Source organism: Anser brachyrhynchus (genome assembly GCF_964034855.1).
Source record: "Anser brachyrhynchus genome assembly, chromosome: 12".
NCBI classification, from domain to species: domain Eukaryota; kingdom Metazoa; phylum Chordata; class Aves; order Anseriformes; family Anatidae; genus Anser; species Anser brachyrhynchus.
Genome location: NC_137707.1, coordinates 12,430,820 through 12,440,816, shown reverse-complemented (window position 1 = coordinate 12,440,816; position 9,997 = coordinate 12,430,820). Strand labels below are relative to the sequence as shown.

The window sequence follows — 9,997 nt, the reverse complement described above, 5'->3', positions numbered from 1 at the left end:
TGGTCTTTCAAACCAGGTGGAAGACCCTGGGAAACGGGCCCTTGCTGCCCCAGGGTGTGCACTTAGGAGACTGCCCCAGCATCCCGCTCTCCTAACCCAGCACTGCAGTGCCACCACCTGCAAGGGCAAATTCCTTAATTTCTCTGGGCTGTGTCCTCTGCAGATGTGCACGCTGTAGGGCGGGCAATGCTCCAGTCCAGTTTGCACCTGTCCTAACGCTTCAGGGTATCGATGGATCAAGGACATCCCGCTTTAAGCTGCTAAATGCAGGTGGATCCTAAATCCTCCTTGCCCTGTGCTCCCAAGGAGCTGACAGGTGCCAGGCGGAGCTGGCATTTCAGCTGCCCCCTGCTGCAGCCCTCTGGGAGGCACGGTGTGGGCTCTCCTAGGACGCTCTGCTGCAGCCTCCCCGTCTCCCACGGCCACTGAAGCAGTGGCACTGCCAGCCATCCTCCCCCAGGACAGCAGTGGCAGGAAAGGGCAAGGCACGGAAGGAAGAGAAAGCTGGAAGAATGAAGAAATCAAAGAAAGCAAGAAATCTGTTCCCCAGCGAGCAGAGAGGCGATGGGCGCGACCAGCCTCCGTCACGGCGAGCAGGGGGAGCACGGAGGTCTGACGCTGCCCAGAACCGGGAGATAAGCCTGACACAAAGGGCAACGCCAGCAAAAGGGAGTGAGCGAAGCAGGAAACATCAGGCTGGAGAGGAAGCGTGGAGATAATCAGCTGCATGAGCACAAACACCCGGAACTTGAGCAAAGGAAAAGCCGACACCGCTTGGCAAGTGTTGGAGCAGAGAGACTTGCCCACAGGGCCCCTCGCATGTCCCCGAGCAAGGTGCTGCGTTGTGCTGCCCCAGGCTTGAACTGCACCAGCACTGGCCAGCCAGCACTTAGCCCGCCATCCGGGCAGCCGAGGGGCAGGGCAGGCGGCTGTGCCAGGCTTCCTACAGGTGCCCTGCCACAGCCTGATGTTCCGGGGGGGCTGCAGCGAGAGAGGGATGCTCACAGATCTCCTCTGGCCGCAGATGCGAGGTGGGGCTGGGAAAGAAAAGAGCAAAGAGGAGCGAGCACCTGCATGGGAAGTCAGGTGGCTGGAGAGAGCCCAGCTCCGGGCTTCCGGAGCACGAAGCAGCCCTCAGCTGGGGACAGCAGCGTTGCTCCCTGTCCCCAGCGCTGCTTGGTTTGCTGGGACAGATGCCGGGTGCAGGAGGACAGAGCTGAGGCCAGAATTTCCCTGCCGGGATGGGGTCATGCGGCGGTGGGTGCCTCACCCATGGGCAGCGCTCCCAGCACGGCGCACAGCGCCATCTCTGAGTGCCATGGAAAGCGCTTTACAGGCTTGGAAAGTGCAGGAAGCCTGGGTACGGGGCAGACAGACAGACAGACAGCTCCCAGCAGCCCTGGGGCTTGGCTCCCTTTGGCACGACCAGGCAGGAGTTGGCATTAGCCTCATGCCAGGGCTGGGGCAGCTCTGGGAGAGAACCGGGGCTGGGACCCAGGTGTCCTGGCTCCAGAACCTGCCTGCAGAGTGAGGGAAACCCATCCTCATCCGCTCCCAGCACCCCTGAACTTTGCAGAGGCAGCTTGCCTCTCTCCCCTGGGGCCCGCAGGAAGGAGGGATACAGGGGTACAAGCTTTTAAGCTCCGGCAGCTCTGCCACCTGCAGCCACGGGAACCTGGCCCGAGCTGCACGCAGGTGGCAGATGCTCCCTGCTGTCACCTTTCCTGGCCTCTCTGAAGTCTGGGCTACCAAAACGCCAGTGGCTCGGGAGGACCTGGAGCCAGCGAGGAAAACACTGCTGCCTGTGACTCAGCAGGCTGCTGGGGAGGGCAGGCTGGTGCCGGGGCTTGCTGGAGCTCGCAGGGGCACAGCTCACCTCGGTGGCGCTGAGCCGTGGCCCCAGCGTGGCCATCTGCCCCAGTGCTCTGCCCGCCCGCGGGGGGAGGCCTGGGCAAGGGAGCTGGGCTGGGAAATGGGGGGCTCAGGGGAAAGCTCTGGGTTTTTCTCTTCTGCAAGCCAGGCTGCTCTGCTCAGCTGCTTTTGGAGGAGCCCCTGGCTGCTTTTCTCCATCATCCCCCAAGGGGAAGCTCCTTCCAGGAAGGGCAGGTATGGGTGGAAACCTTCAGCTTTTTAAAGCTGAGAAAAGCCAGCAGCACCCCAAAGCCCTTTCTTTCAGGGCTGTTACCACCCTCAAGCAAAATCATGCAGCCCAGGGTTGCCCGACCCATGCAGAAGCCCTGTCTGCTGCAGAAGCCCAGTTATTGATGTTCTCAGCCTCTCCGTGCAGGAGAAGTGCCATTCCCATGCTGTGCTCCCCCTGGGGCTGGATTTCCCACACCCAGGGCTGCTGTGCCCAGCTGCAGCTCCAGTATGGGAACAGCTGGCTGCCTGGGATCACAAAACTGGGCTGTGGCACTGCTGGACCTCTCAGCTGTGCCCCAAGGCTGCTCACAAGGACACGGTGCCCAGCACAAAGTGCCACCAGGATGTCTGTAGCAAAGAGACCGCCAGAGATGGACACAAGTACAGCAGGGAGCAGGCAGATCCACGCACACTCAGCAGCCAGGGAAGACAACAAGGCTTTGGGCTGGCGAAATGCTCCCTGGGGCTTGCCTTCTGCTCAGAGCAGCCGAAGGCAAGGCAGACAGACTGCTCTAATGCCAGGTTATTTTTTGCAGAGGACAGCTTCGGGCCAGGGCAGAGACAGTCTCAGTGAGGGCACCGCAGCCGGGAGAAGGCAGAGGCACTAATCGACTTGTGACTGCATTTATTAGCGACTCGGATGCAGGGATCACAGACTGCCCTGCACTCCTGGTGGCGGAGTCCTAAGTAGGTCACCTGCAGGCCGCAGGGGGCCGAGCACCCTGGTGATTCAGGGCACCCGGAGACCTCCTGGCACCGCACGGTCCCTTGCAGGGGGTCACCAAGGAATCACTTTGCCTTCCCAGTTGAGCAGATTCCCGCTGTGCTTCTCAGAGAGGACGGGCAGCACAGAGAGCAGCCCCCGCACACTCATGTCCACCGTCAGGTCAGCCTGCAATGGGCACAAGTGAGGAGCAGGGCTGGGACCCCGCAACCCCTGCTGGTCACCCACCAGCCCCCAGTCAGCTCATGCACATCCCCAGCAAGGCTCCTTCCACCCAGACTGGGGAGAGAGCCATGGGAGGTGGGATGGACCAGTTATGTGAGAGGACAGTTGGGCATCTGCATGGCTTGGATGGAGGTGGCTTGGGCTAGGAAGCCAGCTACAGGCTTTGTGAGCAGCTGCAGGAACCACACACACCAGCTGAGCCAAACAGGCGGTGTCAAAGATCCTGCTGCAAGCAGAATGCTACCTGCAGGCTTCTCACCTATGGGTGAGACCTCCTGGGCCTGCAGCTCTCTGAGGAAGGGGGACACTGTGGGAAGGTGCTGCTCCTCCCCTCTCTGCTCTATTGGATTTGGGCTCTCTGCCCATCTCCGGGACTGCCCGAAGTCTTTTCTCCCCTGAACAAGCCCCCTCTAGCCCTGGGTGTGTGGCTTTGGCACGGGGCATGCGCTGATGCTACTCCCCAGGTGCACCCTGCAGCAAGGTTATTTCTCGAGCAATGCCCACACATCCCAGTGACCCTGCTCAGCCAGCACCCACCTCCTGGGTGCCCATGTCGGTTTTCACCCAGCCAGGGTGAAGCGCCACGCAGAGGATCCCGGCCTCCCCATAGGTCAGAGCCTGGCACTTGGTGAGCATGTTGAGGGCAGCCTGGAGGAGGAAGGAAGCATTGAGCAGTAGAAAGCACCACACTCCAGCCTCCACTCCCATCTCTGCCTCAAGGTGAGGGAGAAAAACCCAATGCCAGGTCTGCAGGAGATGGAGCACGGTGTGTGCATCCCCTAGGTGGGCAGGGACTGGACATGGAGGTGCCCGGAGAACTCAGGCAGCAACCAGCACACATACGTCCCTCCAACTCACAGCCTCGGGTACTGCCCTGAGACCAGGCCTGGCAAAGGCCAGCTCTGACTCCCACTCGGCTCCCAAGCCCGCATCTCCCTACCTTGCTGCAGCGGTAGGAGATGACAGGCTTGCAGAAGGACTCGGGAGTTTTCTCGATGGATCCCATGACAGTGGAGATGTTGATGATGGCTGCCTTGCTGCAACTCAGTCCCTTCTCTGTGCTGTTCTGGGCAGCCTTCTTCAACAAGGGCAGGAATGTCTGGGGAGAAGCAGCCTGGTGGGATGCCTGTGCCCCCAGCTAGCCCCACTCACAGCAACTGCAACCCAGCCTGTCTACAGCGGAGGGGTGAGGAGGAGCAGTGGGAAACCAAGACAGGACGGGGTGGGAGCACAGGCTGGAGCCGTCCCCTCCCTCCCACAGCCTTGGGAAATTTTGGAAAGCACTCTGCGACCTCCACCATGACCACAGACAGCAACGGGGCACGTGGCTGACCAAGTCAGAAGGAACAGGAGGAAGAGAGGCTGTGCCAAACTCCCTCTCTGAGGTGGGCTCTGACCTGAGCGTTACCTGGGCCATCAGCAGCGGCCCCACCGCGTTGGTCTTGTATGTCCTTATCATCTCGTCAGAGTCCACCGTCTCCAGCGACACCTGGGCATAGATGCCAGCGTTGTTTATCAGCAGGTTCAGGCCCGCGCCGTTCAGCTTCCCCTCCACAATCTTCGCTGCGTCGGCAATAGCTGAGGGATTTGCAACATCTGCGGTGACAGAGAAAGGGCTTTGAGAACCAGGGCTGACCCCATTTCCCCAGGTTTTTCCGGTTCCTTTTGGGCCAGAGCAGCCCTGGGGCTGACCGGGCGCTGACAGCGGTGGGTACTCCTGTGGACAGCTCAGACTGGAGGTGCTGGGGCAGGACGGGCGACAGGCCTTGACCCAGGTGGCAGTGGACGACCAGATCTCAGCACACAGCAGCTGTCCTGGGTTTACTCTACAGGCTGCAATCCCCAAGCAGCGCCCATCCCGCAGCAGTCGCTCTCACTCGCAGTGCGTCAGCCTGACCAACGGTCTGCTGCCAGGACAGCTCGCAGCTGGCCACAGATAGGTCTAACTTTCCTCGACCTAGCAGGACAGCTAGATTTATTTCTGAACGCTCAACATCCTCGAAATCTTTGTGTCTGGGGTCCACCCAAGGGGCCTAAGGGAGAAGATGGGGGTTGAGCAGCTGAGAAAGAGCTGAGCACCCTGACCTGAGCGGTCTTTTCCACTTGTAGGCACCAGATGGTGCTGTGCAACCAGCCCAGAGCACCCCGGCACCCACAAGCCCCAGTCTCCGCAATGTGCGGTGTAGGGTGCTCTGCTTCGGGCAGCTCGAGGACCTGGCCAGGGCAGAGCCCTTTGCAAACAACCCCAGGGTGACAACGCGCTGCTGTGACAGTCCCCAGAGGGGCTGTCCCCAGATGAGCTGTGGCAGGACCTGCTGCAGGACGGCTCTGCGCAGCCTTACAAGGTGAGATGGGGTTGGAGAAGCTGGGCCTTCAGTGGCAGCAGCACTTGAAGCCAAACGTTGGGCAGCTCTGAAGAGATGGAGGCAAATGCGGAGCCTGGTGGCAGGGAGGGGAGGAGAAATGGAGCCACTGTGGCTGGTGGACACGAATGGTAGAGGCAGAGCACACCTACCCAGCTTCACAAGAACCAGGTTTGGGTGTCTGGATGCCAGATCTCTCAGTTCCTGTGAAAAGAAACATGGAAACAACTAGATGTGATGCCAAGCACAATACCAGGGCACCAGCGACCAGCCATCTCAAGGAAAACATCTTCAGGATGTTACTGAGCACTTGTGGACGGCTGGATAAGGCACCCAGGGTTTTTCCAAGCTCCACAAAGCTGAAACCATTTACGCAGAGTGCAACACAAGCACGCCTGCAAGGTACTGTGGCCACCCTCCCAAAGCCTGCTGGATCTACAGGCAAGAACCCAGCCAGAGCCACAGTAAAGGATGACTGCACATTTATTATTAAGGACCAGCTCACCCAGGAAATGATGCACACTGAGCAGGCATAAGGCCAGAAGCATCTCCCAGAGGCTGCTGGCAGTGTTACAGGTGTGGGAATGACTGTGAGTGCATTCCTGCCATTCCTGATGTGGCAGCATCCTCATTGCTGCGGGTCACCAGCCCCACAAAGCCCCATCTTTGGCTTTCCCTGGCTTTCCAGGTGCTTTCAGCGGGACTGTGTCTCCTTAGGGCCCAGCTGAACATCCTGGCCTGGGTGATGAATACAAAGGCAGGAAAACCCTGGAGCATGCACCTAAAGCACCTTCACACAAGTACACACAGCCCTGTGTGAAGATGAGGAGGGAAGAACTACACAGCAAGCAGCATCTGCTTCCCCCCCTACAAAAACCTGGCAGATGGCTCTGTCTTTTTTCTTCTAAGTGGTTTAAAAGAGGTTATTTTATCATCTGACGAACGCCTGAGAACACAGGGAGGTGTGGGATGAGGCAGGATCTCCAGAGACCTCTCCCTGCACCAAGAGGGGTCTGAGAGCTCCCTGGTCCCCCAACCCTGCATCCTCCCATGTCCAGCATCGCTGACCAAAGAAAGTCAGAGCGGGTCCTGAGTGCCACAACAGACTAAGACAGCTAGAATTTTTATCCAGTCTTGTCTGGAGCCAAGCAGCACAGTCGCTCTGGATGCTACGTCTCACCTGCTCAACTGAAACGAAACCCTCTGCAAATTTTTCTTGATTACTGCCACCAGACGTAGAGGATTCAGAATCGGTTTTCAAAAATAATAAAATCCCAAATGAAATGCTCAGCTTTACACTTCCTAGCAGCTCTTTGCTCTGAGCTTTCTTCAACTATAGCAGGTCCTAGACAACCGAAATCAAACCACATTCAACATGTCCAAAATGATTACTTTTAGAACTATTAAAAAACTCTCACAAACAAGCCCGTAGAGAATGTTGCAGGGAAAACAGACTGGCAGCTCCTTGTGAGGGGATGCTTCCCTGGGACTCATCCTGGGACCACATCCCACCGCTGTGGAGTGGGAGTCACTGACCCCGTGTCTCTGAGTGTCACCATCAGGCTCCATGTTCCCACATTCCCTCTGGGCACAGAAAATGATGGAAGACACTTCTCAGCGATTTCTGATGGCTGATGGGCATTTTTCCTTCCCCTGCTACTTTGCTCAGCTGCTGGCTTCAGCAGCTTCTCACCCCCAACATCCGAAGGCACATGAGGAATGAGTAGAGCTCTTGCGGTAGCATCAGCCTGACAGAGGCTCACCCTGCCTTCTGCCTCCTGCTGTCACCCACTTCATCAGCAACGTCCTGAAAACACCGCCACAAGTCTTACCAGAGCACCCTGCACTGAGAGCAATGCACCCTGACCACCTGGGAGAAACGTGCTCCAGTCTGCCCTGCAAAAAGTCCTCTGATCTCAGCACTGCCCGAGCCCCGCAGGTGTAGGGAGGAGAACACGGCAAAAAGGGAAGCGCTGAACTGGCTCTGATGCAGCTCGCGTAGGCACCAGCAGCAGGAGCTCTGCACCTGCAGCAGGGTGCCTTCTCCCTGCCATTGCCCATGAGCCTGAACAGCACGGGCAGGGGGCTCCCGACTACCTCGGGGGCTTTTTGGGGTGGGATTCCTGCAGGCACTGCGCCGAGCCCTGCACGCAGCGGGGCTGTGAGGAGGGACAGCAAAACAAACCAGCGGAGCAAACACCTCCCCTCTGGTATTTCAGCGGGTGACAGCAAGCGGAGGAAAACCAGAGCTGATGTTGTTGTTAGAAGGAAAGCTGCACGTTTTCAGATGCTCCCGTGACTTCCTGCCGAAACAATGCGCGTCTGACTTGCATTTTAGCGAACTGCAAAACTGGGGCAGGAGGGTCCCGTGGCTGCTTTCGGACCCCGGGGACCACCGACCTTGCCCACCACAGAGGCCGGCAGCACGGCGGCCACTCACGCCCACGGCCCCCCGTGGCACAGGGGGGCTTTCTGCCGCCTTCACCTTCGCCCACCGCAGGGCAGGCCGCGGTGCAGCCCCCGGCCGTGCCCGTACCCAGCCCTGCCCGCAGCTCAGGCCCGCGCGCCATGTCCCTTGGCCTGTCCCTTGGCCGGCCACGCACTGACCTGCGCCTGCGGCCCCTCGGGGTCCCGGCACGTCGCAAAGATCCATGCGGGCGGGCGAGGCCCCCCGAGCAGCTGCTTCACCAGCTCCAGCCCGATGCCCCGGTTGGAGCCGGTCAGCAGCACGGTGCTCGCCCGCAGCGCCGCCATGCCCGCCACACTGGCCCCCCGAGCCCGCTGCGGCCGCTGGTGCTGGCCGGGGAGGGCCGGGCCTGGCGCCTCCCTCCTGGGGCCCAGCTGAGGCTGCTTGGGCCCCGGTGACCGGGAGCGAGCTGCCGTGCGTGAGAGCACCCTTGTGGTACTGGTTTTTGTTCCTTTTTTTTTTTTTTTCCCCACACAAACAGTAGACAAAACGCCTCTGGCACCAGTAAATGCACCAGAAAAACAATAATAAAAAGTAAGAAGCAGAAACCCTCGTTAAGGACGTTGTGTAACCAAAAGTCCCGTTCTCCCTTTTCCTGCCTCAGGCTGGAGCAGGGTTTCTCGCCTCCTCCACCCGGGCTGGAGATAAGGACAGAGGGGTGCAGGCACCTGGTCATGGTGAGCCACACCGGGGAGCGGGACTTCAGCCTCCTGTCCCACCGGGACCGCTCAGCTCCTCCTGGGTCCCCACATGCATGCGATGCGCTGCTTGGAAAGGGTTAGTGTGCTGGGCCCCGCGGGAGCTCGTCCTGAATCCAAGCAACTGAACCCTGAGAAAAGGCAAGCTGCAAGCAGCTCTCATTGAATGCTTCCCTGTGGGGGCGTTGCTTGCCCCAGTTCTGGGCTTCAAAGCAGAGGATTAGTGATTTTTGGCAACTTTGTTAGTTAAATGTTGTGAGGCTTCCAGGAGGTTGTAAAGAGAAATGAAAAAGAACTGAAAGAAAGGAAAGAAATCAAGGAAAGCAAGGAAAGCAAAGAAAGGGAAGGAGAGAGGGAAGGAGGGAGGGAGGGAGGAAAAGAAAGAAAGAGAGAGAGAAAGGAAGAGAGAAAGAGAAAGAAAGAGAGAGAGAGAGAAAGAGAAAGGAAGAGAGAGAGAAAGAGAGAAAGAGAGAAAGAAAGAGAGAAAGAGAGAGAGAAAGAAAGAGAGAGAAAGAAAGAAAGAAAGAAAGAAAGAAAGAAAGAAAGAAAGAAAGAAAGAAAGAAAGAAAGAAAGAAAGAAGAAAAGAAAGAAAGAAAGAAAGAAAGAAAGAAAGAAAGAAAGAAAGAAAGAAAGAAAGAAAGAAAGAAAGAAAAAAAAAGAAAGAAAGAAAGAAAAAGAAAGAAGGAAAGAAGGAAAGAAAGAGAGAGAAAGAGAGAAAGGAAGGAAGGAAGGAAGGAAGGAAGGAAGGAAGGAAGGAAGGAAGGAAGGAAGGAAGGAAGGAAGGAAGGAAGGAAGGAAGGAAGGAAGGAAGGAAGGAAGGAAGGAAGGAAGGAAAAGAAGGAAAGAAAAAGAAAGAAAAAGAAGGAAAGAAAGAAAAAGAAAGAAGGAAAGAAGGAAGGAAGGAAAGAAAGGAAAGAAAGGAAAGAAAGGAAGAAAGGAAGGAAGGAAGGAAGAGAAAGAAAGAAAGAAAGAAAGAAAGAAAGAAAGAAAGAAAGAAAGAAAGAAAGAAAGAAAGAAAGAAAGAAAGAAAGAAAAAGAAAGAAAGAAAGAAAGAAAGAAAGAAAGAAAGAAAGAAAGAAAGAAAGAAAGAAAGAAAGAAAGAAAGAAAGAAAGAAAGAAAGAAAGAAAGAAAGAAAGAAAGAAAGAAAAGAAAGAAAGAGAAAGGAAGGAAGGAAGGAAGGAAGAAAAAGAAAAAGAAAAAGAAAGGAAGAAAGAAGAAACTTTTGTAACTTTCTACTGTTTGGTAAAGCATGATTCTGCCATTAGCAGTCTTTGGAATGCCACTATAACCATGAGCACATTTTCAAGTGCAGTGGTTTTATCTGTAACTTCCACCCATGTTGAAGCCTGTGGCTTGAGTGTGCTTTATAGGTGGTA

At 56.6% G+C, this 9,997-nt stretch overlaps 1 protein-coding gene across 3 annotated transcripts; it reads right to left on the bottom strand.

The window, feature by feature from the left end:
• Positions 1 to 2,750: 2,750 nt before the first annotated feature.
• Positions 2,751 to 8,366, bottom strand: LOC308176636 (C-signal-like). Of its 3 annotated transcripts, XM_080552673.1 has the most exons (6): positions 8,062 to 8,356; positions 5,607 to 5,658; positions 4,500 to 4,687; positions 4,032 to 4,190; positions 3,629 to 3,739; positions 2,751 to 3,034 (listed from the first exon to the last, which is right to left on the bottom strand). In XM_080552673.1, exons 1-6 carry the CDS (start codon positions 8,206 to 8,208, stop codon positions 2,921 to 2,923), a joined length of 771 nt encoding a protein of 256 aa, XP_080408799.1. In that variant the 5' UTR covers positions 8,209 to 8,356; the 3' UTR covers positions 2,751 to 2,920. The 3 variants fall into 3 exon arrangements, with proteins under 3 accessions (XP_080408799.1, XP_080408801.1, XP_080408800.1); XM_080552675.1 differs by lacking the exon at positions 4,032 to 4,190 and having other exon boundaries at positions 8,062 to 8,366; XM_080552674.1 differs by lacking the exon at positions 3,629 to 3,739 and having other exon boundaries at positions 8,062 to 8,363.
• Between the last annotated feature and the right edge of the window lie 1,631 nt (positions 8,367 to 9,997).

What these genes read in the sequence shown, in the direction of transcription:
- LOC308176636 (XM_080552673.1), bottom strand. Translation starts at nt 8,208, where the DNA reads ATGGCGGCGCTGCGGGCGAGCACCGTGCTGCTGACCGGCTCCAACCGG. An exon ending in GGCCGCTGCTGATGGCCCAG is followed by an intron (nt 4,191 to 4,499) that starts GTAACGCTCAGG and finishes GCTTCTCCCCAG; the next exon opens with ACATTCCTGCCCTTGTTGAA. An exon ending in TCTCCTACCGCTGCAGCAAG is followed by an intron (nt 3,740 to 4,031) that starts GTAGGGAGATGC and finishes TTCCTCCTCCAG; the next exon opens with GCTGCCCTCAACATGCTCAC.